At 52.5% G+C, this 23,777-nt stretch overlaps 1 protein-coding gene across 1 annotated transcript in view; it reads left to right on the forward strand.

Annotated features, from left to right (window-relative positions):
• LOC133137174 (TGF-beta receptor type-1-like) overlaps positions 1-23,777 on the forward strand; it is a 57,975-nt gene that overhangs the window by 14,457 nt on the left and 19,741 nt on the right. The window contains exons 2-3 of the mRNA XM_061255263.1: positions 15,615-15,854; positions 23,436-23,672. Of these exons, the coding sequence (XP_061111247.1) occupies positions 15,615-15,854; positions 23,436-23,672 (477 nt within the window). The remainder of the gene's footprint in view (positions 1-15,614; positions 15,855-23,435; positions 23,673-23,777) is intronic.

Raw genomic sequence — 23,777 nt, forward strand, 5'->3', positions numbered from 1 at the left:
CAGCAGCCTTTAACAGACGGCTGAGCGTGTGTTTAATGAGTGTGGCAAGCGGCTCGTGTTCCGGTGCTTAAACACACGGGTTTAATCTGATGAAGCCCTGTGATGACCGGCCGTGCAGCAGAACCTCCGTCACGGGCTCAAGCAGCAGAACCTCCGTCACGGGCTCAGACAGCAGAACCTCCGTCACGGGCTCAGACAGCAGAACCTCCGTCACGGGGCTCAGACAGCAGAACCTCCGTCACGGGGCTCAGACAGCAGAACCTCCGTCACGGGGCTCAGACAGCAGAACCTCCGTCACGGGCTCAGACAGCAGAACCTCCGTCACGGGCTCAGGCAGCAGAACCTCCGTCCCGGGCTCAGGCAGCAGAACCTCCGTCCCGGGCTCAGGCAGCAGAACCTCCGTCACAGGCTCAGGCAGCAGGCTCTGTGGGGTGAAGATGCACCCTCTGCTCTGTGATCCCTGCAGTGCTCACTGGTGTCAATCTGCGGACGTCTCTGGAAGCCTTGTTACGTGATGTAGCAGGGCCCTGCGCTGTAGGGGGGGGGTTAGGGTCGAGAGGGGAGGGGCGCGTAGTGGGGGGAGGGGGGTGCCAGGAGGCAGCGGACAAAGAGCTGACGGAGAGGAGGGGTCACGACCTCTGCAAATGACTTCTGGGGATGTGGTGGGGAGCAGCAGCTGATCAGGACAATGGGACATCTGCGGTGTGTGAGAGTGTGTGAGAGTGTGTGAGAGTGTGTGAGAGTGTGTGAGAGTGTGTGTGTGAGTGTGTGTGTGAGTGTGTGTGTGAGTGTGTGTGTGAGTGTGTGTGAGAGTGTGTGTGAGAGTGTGTGTGAGAGTGTGTGTGAGAGTGTGTGTGAGAGTGTGTGTGTGAGTGAGTGTGTGAGTGAGTGTGTGAGTGTGTGAGTGAGTGTGAGTGAGTGTGTGTGAGAGAGAGAGTGTGTGATTGTGAGAGTGAGAAAGTGTGTGAGTGAGCTTGCAGTTGGATTGTTTTTTCTTATGAAATTGTGCAGAAGGATTTCTGTTTGTCAGACAAATGATTAAAATTGCATCCTTACCTATTATGATGCGTGAAAACACGATATGAAAATAACATCAGAATGTGGATGAAATATATGCCTTGCACACCGTGATATTTTGCAAAGCATTTGGTAATTAATGAAGTATAAATATGTTTTGCGCACCATATTGTGTGCATTCACTGTGTGCATAAAAGCCTAAACAAAACAAGCTGTCATTAGTGATCGTTAGCGGTTTGCTGGAACACTTCTCTTCTGAATAAAGAAATGATCTCTTGAATAAAGATGTAAATATTTATTCCGCTCATAAGCGGTGCCATTCACCACAGCGAGCAGGGATAGTGAACCAAGCAATCAGTTGGTTTAACCCTTGAGTGCAGGCTGCATTTAAGACCATAACACATGTGCTGTGTTTGTGTCTCAGTCTGCAACTTTGTGTGCTCCTGTGTGTGTGCCTGTGTGCGCCTGTGTGTGTCTCCATCTGCAACTTTGTGTGTGTGCGTGTGTGTGTGTGTGTGTGTATATCCACCTGGGTGTAGCATTTGCACTTCTCTACTCTGATGTATAGAGGAGAGGTAGGGGAGGGGTGATGGAGGTAATTAATGCAGCTGGGTTTATGTTGGGTTTACATTTAGTTAAAGAGAATACAAATCACTCCCCTGTCCCATCCCCCCGACACACACACACACACACACACACACACACACACACACACTCTCACACACACACACACACACACACACACACACACACACACACACACACACACACTCCCCCTGCCCTGGGACTGGTTGCCTGGGAGGGTGGGGGTGTCCAGTGGCTCCACTGGTGTACAGGATGAGGGGAGAACAGCATTGAGAGAGCGAGAGAGAGACTGTGTGTCTGTGTGTCTGTGTGTCTGTGTGTCTGTGTGTGAAAAGCGTTGCGCTTCGCATAACAAACTTGATAACAAACTCTCCTCTCCGGGTTTATCTCAGTCATTCAGTGTCAGCACTTCAGCACTCTGTGCGAACATCTTTTCCCAGAAACAGACACACACACACACACACTCACACACTCACACACACACACACTCACACACTCACACACACACATACTCACACACTCACACACACTCACACACTCACACACACACTCACACACACACACACACACACACACACACACACACTCGCACGCACACACACACACACACACACACCCACAGACACCTGCACTCACACACCCACACACACTCACACTCACACTCACACTCACACACTCACACACACACTCACACACACACACACACACACACACACACACTCGCACGCACACACACACACACACACACACCCACAGACACCTGCACTCACACACCCACACACACTCACACTCACACTCACACACACACACACACACACACACACACACACTCAGAGCACACTAATGCATCCCAATTAGCGCAAGTGCTCCCAAATGATTTTCCAGCACACATCGATTTCCGGGAGCAAACGCTCATAAAACGGGAACGCTGTAGGAGCCGCGTACGTTTAACTTCGAACCTTTTTTTCGCAGACATGCATATTCTCGTATTTTTCTAACAACCTCCTGAATTGTCTTCACGGCTACATTTCTGAGTTCGCTTTTTAAAATGGTTTCATTTTCACACATACACTTCCCCTCATCCGTCCAGTTTGGTTTCCTTTTCTTGTTTTCTGTATTTTCCATTTTCGCAGAATGACGTATAGCTCGGCTACTGTAGGTTAGTGGTCAAAACCTTATTTTACTGTGTCGCCTGCGGTCAGCGATCGTAACCGATGAGACAAAGCGTCCGTGGTTACGGTCACGTTTTGCTACCGTAAAACGTCGGCCGTTGCAGCAAAGCACTTAACTGTTTCCCTTCCCAAAGAAAAACACCCTCAGGTAATTCCCTTAGCTAGGGGGAAATCAACCGGTCTCCTGGCCGGTCCTGTTTGTGTTGGTTTCTCCTGGCCGGTCCTGTTTGTGTTCGTTTCTCCTAGCCGGTCCTGTTTGTGTTGGTTTCTCCTAGCCGGTCCTGTTTGTGTTGGTTTCTCCTAGCCGGTCCTGTTTGTGTTGGTTTGTCCCGGCTGGTCCTGTTTATGTTGGTTTCACCTGCTTTGGCGCAAATGAAAGAGACAACGGGTGCAATGGAGATGCAAAAGCAAGACAACCCCCAAAAAGGGAATTATTTTGCATGTGGTGGCCACATACAATTGCTCTCTCCTTATCCCTCCTGACTGATTCTTCAGCCTTAAATGTGGCCATTGTGTAAATATACATGAATCCACGCCACAGTGTGAACCAAAGAGCGGCAGTGCGGTTGTTTCTCCGCATCGTTCGGTGTTTCAATGCTAAGGATGAGGTATTCATAGCCATTGGGCGAGGAGTTTACAGGCAGCCTGCAGTGTAGTGGTTAAGGTACATGACTGGGACCCGCAAGGTCGGCGGTTCGATCCCCGGTGTCGCCACAATAAGATCCGCACAGCCGTTGGACCCTTGAGCAAGGCCCTTAACCCTGCATTGCTCCAGGGGAGGATTGTCTCCTGCTTCGTATAATCAACTGTACGTCGCTCTGGATAAGAGCGTCTGCCAAATTCCATTAATTACTTTTTTTTTTTATTGGTGAATTGTGGAAGGTGTTTTTGACCGGTTCATTGATCGGAAGGCTGAATCACATTGTCTGTGTTATCAGTGTTTCTGCAGTAAAAGCAGAGAGTGTAGGAGAACTGCCCCTCTGACCTACAATGCAATGTACTCATTTTATGTTTTTGCCATAGTAACTGTAAAATATTATTTCCACAATTTTAAAGCAAAGAATGTCTACGTTGAAAACTGAAACCCACGCGTATTGTTTCCGTGAGATTTTGACGGACTAAATTTAGCCGACTTCAGGTTGTGGGAGATAGTCGGCACAGTTCGTTGAAAGGCTGGCATCTGTGTGCAATTATAGAAGATCACATGATCCCAGCATATGCACACCTGTCTCTGTGGGGTTCCGTCTGTCTGAGTGAAATTCAGGTGAAAATTCAACCGTGAAGGAGAAGGGAGTCGCTGGGGGCTTTTCAACACCAGGCTTCATACAGCACTAGATGCTACCTTTTCAGCTATGCAGTAGGTACACTTTAGTGGTAGGAAGAGGCAAGAATTTCTGGGCTGAATGGCCTTTTAATGCAAATATTTAATCAGCCGATCGTGTGGCAGCAACTAAATGCGTAAAAGCAGGCAGACGTGGTCAAGAGGTTCAGCTGTTGTTCAGACCAAAGGTGGTTTGAGTATCACAGAAACTGCTAATCTTTTCGGGATTTTCAAACAGTCTCTAGAGTTTGTTCATGAGAGAGGTCAGAGGAGAGAAAACTGACAGGAAGACAGTAATCGCTGAACACACAACGCCTCAAACCCTCTAAGTGGTTAGGCTACGGCAGCAGGAGACCGAAAAGTCTAATAAATACCTAATAAAGTGCTCACTGAGTGTCACACTGATTTGGTGTAAAGCATCCTGGAGTTCTGCTGCGGTTCCTCTCAGCGAGATAGAGAGGGAGAGGGAGAGCGAGTGAAAGCTCCTGCCTGCGTCTGGGGTGGTCTTGCAGGAGGAACTGTGATGCTCGCCTTGCTGTTGAGAGGAGGTGAGGACGGGGGGGTGGGGGGGTGGGGGGCGGTCAGAGAGGAGATGAGGACGGGGGGGTGGGGGGGTGGGGGGCGGTCAGAGAGGAGATGAGGACGGGGGGGTGGGGGGGTGGGGGGCGGTCAGAGAGGAGGTGAGGACGGGGGGGGTCGGGGGGTGGGGGGCGGTCAGAGAGGAGGTGAGGACGGGGGGGTGGGGGGCGGTCAGAGAGGAGGTGAGGACGGGGGGGTCGGGGGGTGGGGGGCGGTCAGAGAGGAGGTGAGGACGGGGGGGTGGGGGGCGGTCAGAGAGTAGGTGAGGACGGGGGGGTCGGGGGGTGGGGGGCGGTCAGAGAGGAGGTGAGGAAGGGGGGGGTCGGGACGGCGCTCGTGGTGGGTTGCCACGGCAACCCCACGCGGCCCCTCCCCAGAACCGCGCTGGGCTCGCGCACCGTGTCGTATATCGAGCTTCTGCCGAAAACGTTACTGACTCCGGCGAAACCGGGGCGCCCGGAATCCCAAAGAACCCGGCAGAAACCCCGCAGTGCGCGGAATAGGGAGCGCTGTACGAGACCTCCTGGTTCTTCTGGTGCCCTGGGACTGCTCCGAACACCCAGACCCCCCCCCTGGCCCCCCCCCCCCCGCACCCCCGTTTCTGGACGGCGGCGGCCCGGTGTGGGCCGCCCCGCCCCGGGGTCGTTGGGTTACTGCCTCAGCGCTCCCCGGGGGGTGCCTCCCAGAATCCAGTATCCATCGATTTGTGAAACCTCATCCACGGGGCTCCTGTTGCGGCTGAATTAATCACTTCCCTCTTCTCGTTCGGCGTCTCGCCAACTCCCGCCCCCCCCCCCCCCGCCTGGGCCCCGGGAGCCTGCGGGGCCGGCTCCTGGACTCCTCTGATTTACATTTATTCCTGTTTCCCCCCCCCCCCCCCCTTTTTTCTCCCAATTTGGTAGCCAGTTGTGCCCCATCTAATCCAGTTAGTGTTAGCTGGGGGACGCACCGGCTTACGACCCCGTCCCTCGGCGCCTTCCGCAAGCCGTCTCGTCTCAGAGCCCCGGGACCGTGATTCCGAGGCGCCCGGGGCGATCCTACGGCCCCTGCCAAGTCCCTCCCCTCGGAGCGACGAGCCAATCACGCCGCTCCACGAGAGCCGGCCAAACTCGGCCAAAAGGCCCTCGGTGCGCACCTGGAACAAACTGAAAGCTGCATCCAGCTCCGGTACTTTAGCTGTTGGGTCTTCTTCTTCTCCCGGGACGTCTTCGTGGAGTCCCAGCTCCCGTCTGCCCCTTCCTGTGTACACCTGCACTGTCACAGGGTTCTCTGATGAATAGGATCCCCGCCCCCCCCCCCATTGATGTTTGTGAAATGGACGTGACGAATCTTGAACCATGTTCCTTTCATTGCCATTTGGTTCGCATTCATCTGGGACCTGCTCAAACTGGCGAATGCAAGTCGAAACAATCATTTTTTTAAAACTGGAAAAGAGTGTTTTTTTTCAGGGACGCTTCATGATATTGAATACATCTTAAGGATGTCACGGCGTGATGTATTGACTTGTACGCTTATAGCCTGAGGAAATATCACGGCTTTACGATTATTACCGGGTAATTTATTATTATGTTTCTGTATTAATCTACAGTGGGGACCAAAGTCTGAGACCACATCGAAAATCTGGGATGTTTTTCCCCCCTCATGTAATCCTGGAAATAAACAGAAAGCTTTTTGATTTTGAAAGACATGAATAACTACTGCGGCGGCACGGATGGTGCAGTGGGTAGCACTGCCGCCTCACAGCAAGGAGGTCCTGGGTTCGAATCCCGGTCGGCCGGGGCCTCTCTGTGCGGAGTTTGCATGTTCTCCCCGTGTCTGCGTGGGTTTCCTCCGGGTACTCCGGTTTCCTCCCACAGTCCAAAGACATGCAGGTTAGGCTGATTGGAGAGTCTAAATTGCCCGTAGGTATGAGTGTGTGAGTGAGTGGTGTGTGTGCCCTGCGATGGACTGGCGACCTGTCCAGGGTGTATTCCTGCCTTTCGCCCAATGTGTGCTGGGATAGGCTCCAGCCCCCCTGCGACCCTGTTCAGGATAAGCGGGTTCAGGTAATGGATGGATGGATGGATGAATAACATTATAAAGAAATGAGTAACTACTCTAAAGGCCCAACAAAGAGCAAGGAGTGCCGCCCAGTTCACAAGCACCTGACCTCGACCCCACCGAACATTTACGGGGGCCGCTTGACCATCGACAAAAGCCAGGCGTTCAGCAGCATCGCAAAAAAAACGCCCTTTGGAACGCTGTCAAACGACGCTGGGGTAACATGAATCATCGGGCTTCGCCCCAGATTCGTGGGAGTCCGTGCCAGCTGGAGCGCACGTTGCCATTAAAGCGAGAGGAGGGACGCGCCGAACGCCGACCGGTCCCCGACGTTTGGGCCGCGGCGCGTGTCCGAAATGCTCGGCCCCCTGGTCTGTGTGCGGGCGTTTGCCTCGGCGTTTGCCTCAGCGTTTGCCTCGGCGTTTGCCTCAGCGTTTGCCTCAGCGTTTGCCTCAGCCTGGAGCTTGGCGTGCCGCCAGCCTGTGGCAATCTCTGGAGAGTCACGAGGTCCGTTGTGACAGCGGCGCTGTGAAATACTGCGCTGGATACTGTGGCTGGATATCACACTCTTAACCACAATGTTTTTTTGTTTTTTTTAAAGAGCGGTTAAGATGCCACCGGCTGATCGCGGCATTAATCGTAGCTTCTTCTGAAATTCTTATGGTTCGTTAAGTGGTGATGTTTTAAGAGTGTTTATTAATAATCAGTTCATTGTAACACCATTCCATGGTCGGTTGAATGTATATTTGTGTATGCGTGTGTGTGCGTGTGCGTGTGCGTGTGCGTGTGCGTGCGTGCGTGCGTGCGTGCGTGCGTATGTGTGTGTGCGCGTGTGTGTGCAGGTTTAATGTGTGGTACATTACTCAGAGTGCAGAGCCATAAATTCCAGTCCTCCAGAGCCGTGCTGTTTCCTTCTCCCTCTCCTCTCTCCTCCTCTCCTCTCCTCTCCTCTCCTCTCCTCTCCTGCCTGCTCAGTGTTCCTCACCCTGCACTCCCTACTCTCTGGTCCATGTACTGCTCACTGTAAACCTGTCCCCTGTCCCCTGTCCCCTGTCCCCTGTCCCCTGTCCCCTGTCCCCTGTGCCATGTCCCCTGTCCCCTGTCCCCTGTCCCCTGTCCCCTGTGCCCTGTGCCCTGTGCCCTGTGCCCTGTCCCCTGTCCCCTGTCCCCTGTCCCCTGTCCCCTGTGCCCTGTCCCCTGTCCCCTGTGCCCTGTGCCCTGTCCCCTGTGCCCTGTGCCCTGCCTCCTGTCCCCTGTGCCCTGTCCTCTGCCTCCTGTGCCCTGTCCTCTGCCTCCTGTCCCCTGTCCCCTGTCCCCTGTGCCCTGTGCCCTGTGCCCTGTGCCCTGTGCCCTGTGCCCTGTCCCCTGTCCCCTGTCCCCTGTCCCCTGTCCCCTGTCCCCTGTGCACTATTTCTTGTGTCTTGCGTCTTGTGCACTGAGTACATTGGGCTTGTTGTCGTTGTTGGTAGATTCCTAGTAGCCTTTTTTGGATACTGTTCTCTTTTGTGCAAAGCAGGTATTTGCTTATGTTGGCTGTAGCTGTGGTGCAGGAAGGTTGGTGGTTCAAGCCCCGGTGTAGCCGCAGTAAGATCAGTGTAGCTTTTAAGCCCTTGAGCGAGGCCCTTAACCCCACACTGCTCCATGGGGGACTGGCCCTTCTTTGCCTTTTCAACTGTAAATCGCTTTGGATAAAAAGCATCAGCTAAATAACTGCAGTGTAAAATTAACTGCGATGTCGTGTGGCTAGGTTCACATTGTTTTTTTTTTTTTAGATGTCCCAATTTGACACTGAGAACCTTTCCACCAGCAGGCGGTTGTTGTTCGCCCCACCTGACCTGCTCAGGTGAATGATTTACCGCCGTGTCCCTGGGGCACCTAAATTGCCGGGGTGAGGGTGGTCACATGACCGCAACCCCGGCGTGGAGGGAGCTGAGAACCCCCCCCTCCCCCCCTCTCTCTCCGAGCGAGGAGGTGGATCGCTGGGCACCGCTGGGCTCCATCAGCGGGTGCTGTTTCTGTCTGTGACGGGGCTCCTGCTATGAGCCCTGCCCAAGATTACAAATTCCAGCTTCAACCACACTACGCTGGTCAAGATGGCTTAAACGGCTTTGACTGGTCAACCGGCCTGTACTCTAGCTAGTCTACCCGTTCGCCCAGCAGTTTATTCGCCCAGCTAAACCAGCTTTGACCTGCCACAGAGACCACCTTTGAGACCAGCTTTGACCTGCCACAGAGACCACCTTTGACCTGCCACAGAGACCACCTTTGAGGCCAGCTTTGACCTGCCACAGAGACCACCTTTGAGACCAGCTTAGACCTGCCAGAGACCACCTTTGTGACCAGCTTTGACCTGCCACAGAGACCACCTTTGAGACCAGCTTTGACCTGCCAGATACCACCTTTGAGACCAGCTTTGACCTGCCACAGAGACCACCTTTGTGACCAGCTTTGACCTGCTACAGAGACCACCTTTGAGACCAGCTTTGACCTGCCACAGAGACCACCTTTGTGACCAGCTTTGATCAGCCTCAAACCACCTTTGAGACCAGCTTTGACCTGCCACAGAGACCACCTTTGTGACCAGCTTTGACCTGCTACAGAGACCACCTTTGAGACCAGCTTTGACCTGCCACAGAGACCACCTTTGTGACCAGCTTTGACCTGCCACAGAGACCACCTTTGAGACCAGCTTTGACCTGCCACAGAGACCACCTTTGACCTGCCACAGAGACCACCTTTGAGGCCAGCTTTGACCTGCCACAGAGACCACCTTTGAGACCAGCTTAGACCTGCCAGAGACCACCTTTGTGACCAGCTTTGACCTGCCACAGAGACCACCTTTGAGACCAGCTTTGACCTGCCAGATACCACCTTTGAGACCAGCTTTGACCTGCCACAGAGACCACCTTTGTGACCAGCTTTGACCTGCTACAGAGACCACCTTTGAGACCAGCTTTGACCTGCCACAGAGACCACCTTTGTGACCAGCTTTGATCAGCCTCAAACCACCTTTGAGACCAGCTTTGACCTGCCACAGAGACCACCTTTGTGACCAGCTTTGACCTGCTACAGAGACCACCTTTGAGACCAGCTTTGACCTGCCACAGAGACCACCTTTGTGACCAGCTTTGACCTGCCACAGAGACCACCTTTGTGACCAGCTTTGATCAGCTGCAGACCAGCTTTGATCAGCTTTGATCAGCTGCAGACCACCTTTGATCAGCTTTGATCAGCTGCAGACCACCTTTGACCAGCCAGCAGTGTGGAAAACGCAGCCTAAACATCTCGGCATGCCAGCTGGGCCTCAGCCGGTTTTGTCCACAGGGGTGTTGGGGGATTGCTGGGGAAGGATGCTGGACAGACGGCCTTCATGAGATTGCTCTGTGTACGGAGATGGCCCTGAGATTTCCCATAATCCTGCTGGGCCCCAGCCCCTCTCCGCTGTCCGTTCTTCTTCGTTTCTGACAGTCAGTGGAGTGTCGCGATTCCGGCCCCCCGTGGAACCGGGCCGAACCGTTTCCCCGGTGACGACACGGAGATGGACAGGAAGCGGCGTTCTTCCTCACGCGCGTCTTCCTCACACGCGTCTTCCTCGCGGACGAGAGCCAGGGGAGGCCTTGATGCCGTTCCGGAGTGTGAACCGTGTGTGTTGCATTCACTGAGGGCCTAGCTGCTTCCCGGCTTTAACTGGCAGTGAACACAAAAGCCCTGCATTGGTTCTGGTTCTGAAGGCCTCGTCCTTCGAAGACAAAAGGCAGTGGTTAGGCTTTTTCTTTTTTCTTTTTTTTGTAAAGGTAGAAATTCTAACCAATGCTGTACTTCTGTCCCAAGGCCGAAAAGCCTGGCTGTTCAGCAGATTCTGTGCGTTGGCAGAACCTGCCCCAAGTTGGTGCAGGGAAGGTGGCCTGAGTTGGACTGTCCCAGGGGCTTAGTGGATCTGTGGAGGGCTCTCTATCTCTCCTCTCTCCTCTCTCCTCTCCCTCCCTCTCTCTCTCTCCTCTCTCTCTCGTGATGGTGTTCATGGACATGCCCAGTGAGTCAGCATATTGGGCCATTCTCAGCGCTTACAATGGCGGAGAGGAGCACAGAGCGCAGTCAGCGAGTGCCGGAGTCTGAGCTAAGTCTGCAACGGAGCTCTCCCCTGAAACTGTAATGCTGGTTTTCAGGCAAGGCACTTTCTGAAACCCAAAGTCTGTCCTGGCAGGCAGCTCCTAAGAGTTCAGCTTAAGACTCCTCCTAAGAGTTCAGCTCCTAAGAGTTCAGCTTCAGACTCCTCCTAAGAGTTCAGCTTCAGTCTCCTAAGAGTTCAGCTCCTAAGAGTTCAGCTTCAGTTTCGTAAGAGTTCAGCTCCTAAGAGTTCAGCTTCAGTTTCCTAAGAGTTCAGCTCCTAAGAGTTCAGCCCTTAAGAGTTCAGCTCCTAAGAGTTCAGCTCCTAAGAGTTCAGCTCCTAAGAGTTCAGCTCCTAAGAGTTCAGCTTCAGTCTCCTAAGAGTTCAGCTCCTAAGAGTTCAGTCTCCTGGTGCTTCCTGTGGCCCCAGGCTGACATGACTGATGTCGTTGCTGTTTCTCCAGGTCTTTCTCCGTGCTCCAGACAGATCGCTTGTCTGTTTGGTGAAGTGCTGGGAGGCCCGGGCGTGTTGGGACAGGCCTCCCGGGGGGGGGGGGGGGGGTGAGCTCCCCCGCTGAGGGACTGAGGGCCCATTCCCAGGGGCCCGGGCGTGTTGGGACAGGCCTCTCGGGGGGCGAGCTCTCTGGGATTGAGGGCCCTTGTTCCCAGGGGCCGGCCGGCGCACGACAAAGGCTCTTATTCTCCCGTCCTCTGGAGACGAGCGCAGGGCTTTATCTCCCCCCTCCCCCGAGGGGGCCGCATACTGAGCCAAACATTTCTATATTGCCACAGAGGTCTGTCTGGACCTCCGATTTCTGCCGTAATTGTTGCATCCGGTTTTGGGAGCGCTGTCGGGAGAAACTTCTAGAGCGTCTCCCCACGAGAGAGGGTGGAAGGCTTTTAGCGGGATGCAGCGATGGTGAAGAAATGGGCCTCCCACCAGGGTGTATTTTTATTTCATTATTTTACCTCGTGTTTGTTTTTTGTTTGCCACCTCAGCCCCCCCCACCGCTTTCCCGCACTGCATTTCTTTTATCATTCAAGCATTTTAGAATGTTTTTATTTTTTTATTTTTTCAAAGAGGAAAATGGCTACTCTGACAAAACACAGCGTGTTAAACACTCTCCCAATAAAGGGAGGAAGGTCTCCACTTTCCACAGAGCCGAGCCAATTTCTCAAAAAAAAAAAAAAAAGAGAAGTGCATTGCTTTCTTTCAGTTTCCTGGGCACTTCCATTCTCCATGCACTTTGGCCAGTTGTTGCTTCAGAGAGATTTTGTCAGATGGCCTTGCCAGCAGCTATTTGGGAATTTCAATGTTGCCTTTCAATCTTTTTTCAAACCTGCTGAAATACCAAATCTAGTAACACCGTATAATTGCGGTGTTGTCATATTTTGCCATGCTTGTGTGCTTATTTGTGTGCTGAGGGTTTGCTGTTTTGAAATTCTGGCTGTGAGGGTCATATGGCCAACATTGGCTCAAGAGGTCAGAGCGGTCGTTTGGCAGTCAGAGGGTTGCCGGTTTGATCTCACCCTGGGCCTGTGGAAGTGCCCCTGAGCAAGACACCTAACCCCTAAATGCTCCTGACGAGCTGGGTGGTGCCTTGCATGGCAGCCAGTCTTCGTTGGTGTGTGAGTGTGTGTATGAATGGGTGAACGAGAAGCGTTAATTGTGCAGCGCTTTGGATAAAGGCGCTATATAAATGCCAACCGTTTACCGTTTATGAGGCTAGTTTGGCGTCAGGAAGGCAGTGTTCTCTGCTGCCCTGAGGCTGGGAATACTCTGGATGCCCCGTTCAGCCCCCGTTCAGCCCCCGTTCAGCCCCCGTTCAGCTCCCGTTCAGCCCCCGTTCAGCCCCCGTTCAGCCCCCGTTCAGCCCCCGTTCACCCCCCGTTCACCCCCCGTTCAGCCCCCGTTCAGCTCCCGTTCAGCCCCCGTTCAGCCCCCGTTCAGCCCCGTTCAGCCCCCGTTCAGCCCCGTTCAGCCCCCGTTCACCCGTTCAGCCCCCGTTCAGCCCCCGTTCAGCTCCCGTTCAGCCCCCGTTCAGCCCCCGTTCAGCCCCCGTTCAGCCCCCGTTCAGCTCCCGTTCAGCCCCCGTTCAGCTCCCGTTCAGCCCCCGTTCACCCGTTCAGCTCCCGTTCAGCTCCCCGTTCAGCCATTCAGCCCCCGTTCAGCCCCCGTTCAGCTCCCGTTCAGCCCCCGTTCAGCCCCCGTTCAGCCCCCGTTCAGCCCCCGTTCAGCCCCCGTTCAGCCCCCGTTCAGCCCCCGTTCATGTTAGAGGGCTATAGCTGTTACGCAGGTTGTGTAGTGCGCTCTATGCAGTCTGTGTAATCGCTATAATTCACAAGCATGTAATTCCAGCGCAAGGCATGAGGCTGGAGTTAATCTCAGCGGGAGTCAGACGTAAATGGAAAATTATCGGCAAAAAATGTCCCTCGAAAAAAAAAATGTACCGTCACTTTAAATTCATTGTCGGAAATGACAGCGGACACCCCTGTGACCCCCCCCAGGTTGGTTAACCTTCAACTCCCCCCGCATTGTGCCCTCGCCCGCCCCCACTGCTCCTGTCTCCTCCTCCTGCTTCCCACACCCCTTTCCCAGCGCTCTCCTCCGCTGTCTCTCAGCGATTATTCCGGCTATCTTCGCGAGCCCGGAGCGGCAAGCCCCGCCTCCCTGGCCTCCTGCGGTGGCCCCCCCGGCGCCCTCTCTCCCTCCTCTCAGGATGTCCGCCGCTGGGCTGCTGGTTCAGCCGGGGGGTTTTATTCCGCTGCCGTGCCGGCGCTTGATCGATCGGACGGTCGAAGCGATCGATCTCACGAGCCGACTCCCCTCAGCTCAGCTCAGCTAGGTCTGAATCGGCTACTGGCGGGGTGTAAAGACCCAAACCCCCGCCCGCCTGTGGCTCTCCCTGAACCTGGAGCGAGGATCCCTGAGCGAGGGCGGGCCCGCTCCTTTCCGCTCCTTTCCGCTCCTTTCCGCTCCTTTCCGCTCCTCACTCAGCCCGTCCTGCGGCCCCCGGACCCCGGCTCTAACAGAGCCGTGCGCCGCGCCATCGCTGTGAGCATGAACCGCGCTTCTGTAGCGCCTCACATTCGGCCGTTCCCACGCGCTCTCCGCGGCCGACCGGCTCGTCAGGAGCGTTTCACGTCGGGCCGGGCGTCCTGAAGGCCAGGGACGGAACCCGCGTCTCTCACAGGGGCGATGTGGCTCAGGCGGCAAGAGCAGTCGTCTCATTGGCTCCGGCAGTAAGAGCAGTCGTCTCATTGGCTCAGGCAGTAAGAGCAGTCGTCTGGCGGTCAGAGGGTTGCCGGTTCGATCCCCTGCCCGTAATGTAATGTAATGTAATGCCCGGGCTGTGTCGAAGTGTCCCTGAGCAAGACACCTAACCCCCAAATGCTCCTGACGAGCTGGTCGGCGCCTTGCATGGCATCCAATCGCCGTCTGTGTGTGAGTGTGTGAGTGTGTGTATGAATGGAGAAGCATCAATTGTACAGCGCTTTGGATAAAGGCGCTATATAAATGGCAACCGTTTACCATCTCGGACGGGCAGACTCTGGCTCTGCCTGCTGGCCTGATGTGGGCCCGCATGTGATGTTATTGCTGGGAGCCGAGCCTCAGCTGGGCTGGGTAATGCGGGAGCGCGGGGGTGTAGTAAAGTAATTGCGTTCAGGGAATGCTGCCAGATTCAGGGTTTTTTTTTTTTTTTTGGCCGGTCAGGTGGCTGCGTTCCGGATCGGAAGGCCCTTTTTTTTTTTTTCTTCCCGTAAGCAGGGACGTTTTCAGAGATGCTGGAGTCTCCATGGCAACAGGCCTCACACAGCCGTGGGGGAGGGGGGCTCTGGAATGCAAGACCGTCAGTAGTGGAGGACAGTAGCACAGAGGTCACAAAACTTTTTTATTACTTTCTATAATAATAACTGTGTCCTCCCCCTCCGCTCTGTATTCCTGCGTCTCTCTCTCTCCCTCTCTCTCCCTCTCTCTCCCCGCGTCTTCTTCTCCTACTTGTACATCTCATGATTGAAATTGGAGAAAAAGGATAAATTCCGCACAGACGTGTCTTTCCACACAGAGAGAGCGGTCGCTGTGTGGAATTATCTTGCCAGTGCGTGTAGCGGAGGCCGAAAAACACTGGGCGGTTTTCAAGACCGGGATTGATACGGTGTGAGATACTATTTTAGCTTTTAGGCGAACTAAGCAGAAGGTACGCTTTAGTGGTGGGAAAAGGCGAGCATTGCTGGGCTGAACGGCCTCATCATTGTGTGATATTATCTGTGTCTTCCCTCCTCTGTACACACACACCTCTCTCCCCTCCCCTGTACTCTCTCACACACACACACACACACACACACACACACCTCAGGCTCAGGCGGTAAGAGCAGTCGTCTGGCAGTCGGAGGGTTGCCGGTTCGATCCCCGCCCGGGCTGTGTCGAAGTGTCCCTGAGCAAGACACCTAACCGCTAAATGCTCCTGACGAGCTGGTCGGCGCCTTGCATGGCAGACAATCGCCGTCGGTGTGTGAGTGTGTGTATGAATAGGTGAATGAGAAGCATCAATTGTACAGTGCTTTGGATAAAGGCGCTATATAAAATGCCAACCATTTACCTCTGTACACACACACACACACACACACACACACACACTCGCACTCGCACTCGCACTCGCACTCGCACTCGCACTCGCACACACACACACACACACACACACACCTCTGTACTCACACACACCTCTGTACTCTCACACTCCTCTGTACTCACACACACCTCTGTACTCACACGCACCTCTGTCTCTCCACAGCCCTGCAGTGCCACTGCCAGCGATGCCCGAACTCCACCTGCGTGACGGACGGACTCTGCTACGTCTTCATCAACAAGTCCGGCAGCAAGTACACGCCGGGCTACGGGATGTGCCTGAAGGAGTCTGACCTCTTCCCGCCCGACCGGCCCTTCGTCTGCGCCCCCTCCACCAAAGACAACACCGGCATCTACCCGGTGTGCTGCAACACCGACTTCTGCAACAAGGACCCCCCCTTCATCGGTGAGCCACGACGATACTCCTGCACTTCCTGTATCTATCTGTGAGCCAGGACGATACTCCTGCACTTCCTGTGTTTATCTGTGAGCCAGGACTCCTGCACTTCCTGTGTTTATCTGTGAGCCAGGACTCCTGCACTTCCTGTGTTTATCTGTGAGCCAGGACTCCTGCACTTCCTGTGTTTATCTGTGAGCCAGGACTCCTGCACTTCCTGTGTTTATCTGTGAGCCAGGACTCCTGCACTTCCTGTCTTTATCTGTGAGCCAGGACGATACGCCTGCACTTCCTGTGTTTATCTGTGAGCCACGACGATACTCCTGCACTTCCTGTGTTTATCTGAGAGCCACAACGATACTCCTGCATTTCCTGTATTTATCTGAGAGCCACAACGATACTCCTGCATTTTATTTATTTATCTGTGAGCCACAACAATACTAATGCATTTTATTTGTTTATCTGTGAGCCAGGACGATACTCCTGCATTTCCTGTATTTATCTGTGAGCCAGGACGATACTCCTGCACTTCCTGTGTTTATCTGTGAGCCAGGACGATACTAATGCGCTTTTCAGGGTACGCAGACGCTTTGCATAACAGTGATACTATGATTAAAATATAATTAAATGGTGCAGCAAAAAAAATTACAATCAAAGAATAAACAGAGACATTAAATGAGGCATTAAAAAGCAGCTTTAAATAGGTGAGTTTAGATTTTATTTTTTTAATGGACAGAGAGGTAGAATCACGGATGGATTTGGGTAGAGAGTTCCAGTGCGATGGAGGCCCTCTCTCCCCAGGCCTGGAGTGAAAGCCAGGGAGCACGCCACTTACTCAAAACACGCTCAAAACAAATGCGCTGTCAATAGAAGTTAAGATCACAACGTGTTGCCAAGTATCAACATGAGTAAATGGTAAATGGACTGCATTTATATCGCGCTTTTATCCAAAGTGCTTGACGATTACTGCCTCCCATTCACCCGTTCAAGTCAAGTCAGGTTTCTCATTTATTTATGAAATACATTTTGAAATGATTACCGTCGACCGAGATTGGAGATGTGGGGCGGGGTGAACAATGGACTGCTTTATAATAACGTAAAATAAACCCCCCAAAAAACAAGATTTTAAAGCCAATCCTAAAAACTAGCCAGTGCAGAGAAGTGAGAATTGGTGTGAAGTGTTCAGGTCTTTTGTCCCAAGTTAAAAGCCTTGCGGCGGCATTCTGCACTTAGCTGCAGGCGGCAGAGGGACGTCTGGCTCAGACCGAAGTCCAGGGAATTACAGTAATCCAGGCCAAATAATATAAATGCAAGAATAACCATTTCTAAGTTGTGAAATGAATGGAAGGGCTTGGCTTTGGCTATGGCTCGGAGTTGGAAAAAGTAACGGCAAAATTGATGTGTTTCTCAAATGTATGGGTGGAATGAAAAATGACACTCTTTAGCGTAGGGTGTATGCCAATGGCTGTGTGGGATAGAGGCCCTCGGTCAAGAGAGAGACCTCTGAGAGAGCCAGGGGGGCCGAACAGCTGGAGAAAAGCTTTCAGTCGTCCAGTCTTCGGTGTCGCCAGGACCATCAGGCGGCCTCTGAAGTGAACACTTGTCATTTGCTTTTAGGTAAAGCTGAATACCCTCTTATGTTTTTAAATATGTTCGATATGTTTTTTTTATCCGTGTATAACCGAGAGGAAGAATGTGCAGGCAAAAAAAAGAAGAAAAGAATTGGCTCTAAAATTGAACCCTGGGGGACCCCGCATGGAATAGGAGCAGAGGGGCACGAGGAGCGTTTGATATTGACTGAGGAAGTTCTGTTCTTTAGATAAGAGGCAAACCACATTCGGGCAGTGCCTTGAATGCCAACTGTATGCATAATCCAGTCAATTAGGATATCATGGTCGACCGTGTCAGAAAGCAGCACTAAGATCTAACAAAACTCCAGTCAGCTGACAACAAGTCATTTGACCCCACCCTTGATGGGGGCAGATTCAGTACTGTGAAGGGCTCTGAAGCCAGACTGGAACCTTTCAAAGATGTTATTTTTGTGTTATTTTTGTTTTGTTGTGAATGAACCGATTTCTTTCCCAGACTTTTTTTTTTTTACTGATAAAAAGTAAAAAAGTTAAGGTGGGATCAAGGTTTGGCTTTTTTTAACAGAGGCAGAACCACAGCAAGTATAAAGCAGGAAGAGTCAATGGTTGAGGTGCGAGAGTGGTTATAATAGACAGGATGCTGGGACCGGTTGTGTCTAAAACAATTTTAAGCAGGTGTGAGAGGATGGTGTCAAGAGGGCAGGTAGTGGGCTTCATATGAGACACTGTAGGTATCGGCACAGAAAGAGAGACAGGCTCAAACTGACTGAATGCAGCCACAATAAGATCCGCCCAGCCGTTGGGCCCTTGAGCAAGGCCCTTAACCCTGCATTGCTCCAGGGGAGGATTGTCTCCTGCTTAGTCTAAATCAACTGTACATCGCTCTGGATGAGATACATTACATTACATTACATTACATTACTGGCAGACACTCTTATCCAGAGCGACGTACAGTTGATTAGACTAAGCAGGAGACAATCATGTAGATACGGGTCAGGAGCTTCAGTTAATGTTCACATCAACCATCAGAATGTGAAAAAATGTGATCTAAGTGACTTTGTTTGTGGAATGATTGTTGGTGGCAGTAACTGTTGGTGGTTCGAGTATCTGAAAAAGTGCTGATCTCCCGGGGTTTTCACGGACACTAATCTCTAGAGTTTGCAGAGTTTGCGTGTTGCGAAAAACAAAAAACATCCTGTTGCCAGCAGTTCTGCAGACAGAAACGCGTTGTTAATGAGAGACGTCAAGAGGAGAAGAGCCAGACTGGTCAAAGCTGACAGGAAGGTGACAGTAACGCAAAATAACCACACATTACGACAGCTGTCTGCAGAAGGGTGTGGATAGGAAAACCTCTTAAGTGGATAGGCTACAGCAGCAGAAGTCTTAATAAGCCTAAAAAAAAAAAAAGTCAATAAATAAAAATACCTAATAAAGTTCTCACTGTATGTGCAGTAAATCTTTCAAGGACATTCAGACGAAAAGTATAACCTGTACTACATAAAATAGTGGCTAAAATGCATCATTTGAAAGTAAAAAAAATAAATAAATAAAAAACGTTGCAGATTTCTGTCATCTCCATATCGATATTTTTGTTTTATTAGTATGGGGCTGGGCTATTTCACTTCCTGCAATGAAACTGCATGTATTTTTTATTATTTAATTGATTTTAGTGTGATAACAGCCATAAAAAGACCTCAGTCTTCAATCAAGAAGCATTCTTTCCGTTAGTATAACTGGGGGGAAAAAAGGACAGCGGTGTGTTTGCACATTTTATCTTTTGGTGTAGCTGCCTTGTTCTTATGGCATGTGGAGTTTCCCCGTTGTGTATTATTGATGAAGCGTCTCCGCGTTGGACAGAAGCTGAAGATGTGAAATGCTGACTGACCTTCGCGTGCGTGCGTGTTGGGGTGCGTGTGTGTGTGTCTGTGTGTGTGTCTGTCTGTGTGTGTGTGTGTGTGTGTCGTGTCTGTGTCTGTGTCTGTGTCTGTGTGTGTCTGTGTCTGTGTCTGTGTCTGTGTCTGTGTCTGTTGGACAGAAGTTGAAGATGTGAAATGCTGACTGACCTTCGTGTGCGTGCGTGTTGGGGTGCGTGTGTGTGTGTGTGCGCGTCTGTGCGTGTACGTGCCTGTGCGTGTACGTGCGTGTACGTGCACGTCTGTGCGTGTACGTGCGCGTCTGTGCGTGTACGTGCGTGCCTGTGCGTGTACATGCGTGCCTGTAGCGTGTACGTGCGTGTGTGTACGCCCGTGCCTGTGCACGTACTTGGCGCGGTGATGGAGTCTGCTGCCTCACAGTAGCTGTGACTGCACACAGTAAGTGTAACCGGGGAGTCAGTCCACAGCCGTTACCTTGTTCCGTCCCGATGGCTCAGTAATAGCCTTCGGAGCGGATGAGCAGATAGCCGCTCTGGGAACTGAGACAGTGATTTAAAATGAAAAGTGCTCTTTGCAAAAGACCGAACAGAGCCAGTGGAAAAAGAAAAACCAAAAAAACAGTGCTTCCCGGAGTGGCGCGGTAACCGTGGCGGTTAAATTAAACATCACACGCGTGGCGTCTGGCTCACGGCACGCCTCTCCCGCCGGCGGGGCCTTCCAGAACGCTCCGTCTCTCAGGAAGGCAGAGCGGAACAAACACGCACGGCCGCCGACGTCCGTCAGGCCGGACCGGGCCCGCTCCAGAAACCCAAAACCGCGGGACTACCGCCGCGTCGTTTGTTTGTGTAGCGGGCGGGGCCTGTCTGTCTCTGTGTGTGTGTGTGTGTGTGTGTGTGTGTGTGTGTGTGTGTGTGTGTACATCCGTCTCCATCTTGGCATTTCTCCTGCCCCAGAACCCCCCCCCCTCTGCTGTCTGGACAGGGTGGTGTGAGGTGATGGGCCAGAAGCGCTGTCGGACCCAGACCAGGAGGGGACCGGGGGCCAGGGAGGGGGCCAGGGAGGGGGCCAGGGGCCAGGGAGGGGGCTGTCTGGCTAACCCTTTGAAGAGTAGCTTTTTTTTTTTTTTTTACCCCCTTCTCAAAATTCTAAGTCTGTGTTCTAGAACTTGAGTTGTAATTTCAGCTGCTGTCGCCTTCCTGTCAGCTTGAAGCAGTCCGGCCCTTCTCCTCTGACCCCTCTCCTTAACAAGGCGTTTTGTGGCGCACAGAATTGCTGCTCGTTTGGATGTTTTTTTTTGGTTTGTTTTTCACAACATTCTCTGCAAACTCTAGAAACTTTTGTGTGTTTAAAGTCCCCGGGATATCAGCAGTTTCCGAGATACTCAAACCACCCCGTCTGGCACCAACAATCATTCCGTGGCCAAAGTCTCTGAGATCGCATTTTTAATGAGCAATTACATTTTTGCAGGGCTGAAAAAAAATGTAGGTGCTTGATAACTCCTTTCTGTAAATGAAATGATAAACTTGTGACGAAGATGACTTTTCGTGGCGCGGTACGTTCTGTAGTTCCTCTGTTACGTGCTGCAGACTGGCAGCAGTGAGATTAAAGTAGACAGCTGTGGCTGAAACTGTCCCTCTGCCCAAACGTGCTCTTTTTAAAGCCTTGAATTGTGGACAGAGAGCCTTCGCCTCGGATTTCACCTGCCCAGCGGACTGTGAGATAAAGCCCTCTGACCTGCCCGTGTGGTAACTGAACTGGACGAGAGAGCTTTGACCCTCGGGTCGACCTCAAAGTCCACGGTGTTGTTGAGAAGCCCGTCGGATCGGTCGGATCTCTGCGGTGTTGACACACTGAGCCTTGTGAGCCAAAGTTTATTTCCCCCCAGTTTCCCCAGAGTTGGCCCCATCAATATTGCATTGGCGCATTCTCGTCGGAGCTGGTGAGAGTGTGTTTTTCTAGCATGCTAAGTGGTGCATCCCTACTGTTTTGTAATGGATTGCATTTTAATGAAGGCCAATATCCAAGAACCGTCACGTCCCGTTATGGTGGCGATGTGGCTCACACCAACCTCCTGTGCGTGTGTGTGTGTGTGTGTGTGTGTGTGTGTGTGTGTGTGTGTGTGTGTGTGTGGTGTGTGTGGTGTGTGTGGTGTGTGTGGTGTGTGTGGTGTGTGTCTGTCTGTCTGTGTCTGTCTGTGTGAGTGTGTGAGTGTGTGAGTGTGTGAGTGTGTGGTGTGTGTGGTGTGTGTGGTGTCTGTCTGTCTGTCTGTGTGAGTGTGAGTGTGTGTGAGTGTGTGTGAGTGTGTGTGAGTGTGTGTGAGTGTGTGTGAGTGAGTGTGTGAGTGTGTGAGTGTGTGAGTGTGTGAGTGTGTGAGAGTGAGAGTGAGAGTGAGAGTGAGTGTGAGTGTGAGAGTGAGAGTGAGAGTGAGAGTGAGAGTGAGAGTGAGAGTGAGAGTGAGTGTGAGTGTGAGTGTGAGTGTGAGTGTGAGTGTGAGTGCACAATACACAGCAGCCATCTTGCCTCTATATCCTCATTATACATTTGCCTCACTGGAAGAGGAGTTGTGTATTTTCACAGCAGCCATCTTGGTTCAAAATGCCTGCCACTCATTTTATCAGATCATTTTACTGTGGGTTGGTTATTGATTGGTAAACTTTGGGTCTGTCCCAACTCATTGCCAGTGGCACTTTAAATTGCCATAGTTAATTCTGATTCTTTTTTTTATTTTTTATTCACGTTTTTAAAAAAATCTTTAATCTTTTAGCATTGGGTGTCCCAGTGTAGTTATCTATGCATCTCTTTTCTGCTGTGTGTGATGTTCAGTGACAGTGATCCCTAAACCCAGCCCTGGTTGTCTTTCCAGCCAGGTAATTAACTGAGTAGTTAGTGCGGCTGATTGGCCAGACTGACTTCACACCTGAGTCCCAGGTAAAGTCGTGGGTGGAAAGCCTCCATGTCTCAGGGATTTGAGGAACACGGTCCTATGAGATGGGGGCACAGATGGTGCAGTGGGTAGCACTGCCGCCTCACAGCAAGGCCCCTGGGTTCGAATCCCCGTCGGCCGGGGCCTCTCTGTGTGGAGTTTGCATGTTCTCCCCGTCCGTGTCTGCGTGGGTTTCCTCCGGGTACTCCGGTTTCCTCCCACTGTCCAAAGACATGCAGGTTAGGCTGATTGGAGAGTCTAAATTGCCCGTAGCTATGAGTGTGTGAGTGAACGGTGTGTGTGCCCTGCGATGGACTGGCAACGTGTCCAGGGTGTATTCTTGCCTTTCGCCCAATGTATGCTGGGATAGGCTCCAGCCCCCCTGCGACCCTGTTCAGGATAAGCGGGTTAGGATAATGAATGGATGGTCCTAGGAGATCCTATGTATCTCCTTCCCGTAATCCTATTTATGATATCCTATTCATCTGCATTATTTTTTTCTGTATGTCTTTACTCCCTCTGTTTTTGTCTCCCTCTTTCTCTCTGTGCACTTCCCGTGTCATCGTCCGTTTTTTAATGGAGCAACACGTAACATAACGTAACATAACGTAACATAGCGTAACGTAACATTATGTAACATAACATAGCATAGCATATCATAGTGTAGCGTACCATAGCATAGCATAGCGTACCATAGCATAGCATAGCATAGCATAACATAGCATTACGCTACTAAAGTGTTACCTAATGCTTAGTTTACCTCTCTCGCTCTCTCTCCCTCCCTCCCCCCTCCCTCTCTCTCTCTCTCCCTCCCTCCCCACCGCCAGGCCCATCCCCCTGTTTAACGGACATATCTCTCTCTCCCTCTCTCCCTCCCTCAGTCCCCACGGCTGGGCCCATCCCCCTGTTTAACGGACATGTCTCTCCCTCTCTCTCCCTCTCTCCCTCCCTCAGTGCCCACGGCCGGGCCCCCTGTTTAACGGACATGTCTATACCCCTCTCTCCCCCTCAGTGCCCACGGCCGGGCCCCCTGTTTAACGGACATGTCTCTCCCTCTCTCCCCCTCAGTCCCCACCACCAGGCCCATCCCCCTGTTTAACGGACATGTCTCTCCCTCTCTCTCCCTGTCTCTCCCCCTCAGTCCCCACCACCAGGCCCATCCCCCTGTTTAACGGACATGTCTCTCTCCCTCTCCCCCCCTCAGTCCCCACGGCCGGGCCGCCCACCCTGGGTCCCGTGGTGCTGGCGGCTGCGATCGCGGTGCCGGTGTGTGCGCTGTGTGTGGTGCTGGTGCTGGTGTTCTGCGTGTGCCACAGCCGCACCGTCATCCACCACCGTGTGCCCAACGAGGAGGACCCCTCCCTGGACCACCCCTTCCTGGCCGACGGCACCACCCTCAAAGACCTCATCTACGACATGACCACCTCCGGCTCCGGCTCAGGTGTGTGTGTGTGTGTGTGTGTGTGTGTGTGTGTGTGTGTGTGTGTGTGTGTGTGTGTGTGAGTGTGTGTGAGTGTGTGTGAGTGTGTGTGAGTGTGTATGTGAG

The sequence above is a fragment of the Conger conger genome, chromosome 9 (assembly GCF_963514075.1).
Source record: "Conger conger chromosome 9, fConCon1.1, whole genome shotgun sequence".
Classification (NCBI taxonomy): domain Eukaryota; kingdom Metazoa; phylum Chordata; class Actinopteri; order Anguilliformes; family Congridae; genus Conger; species Conger conger.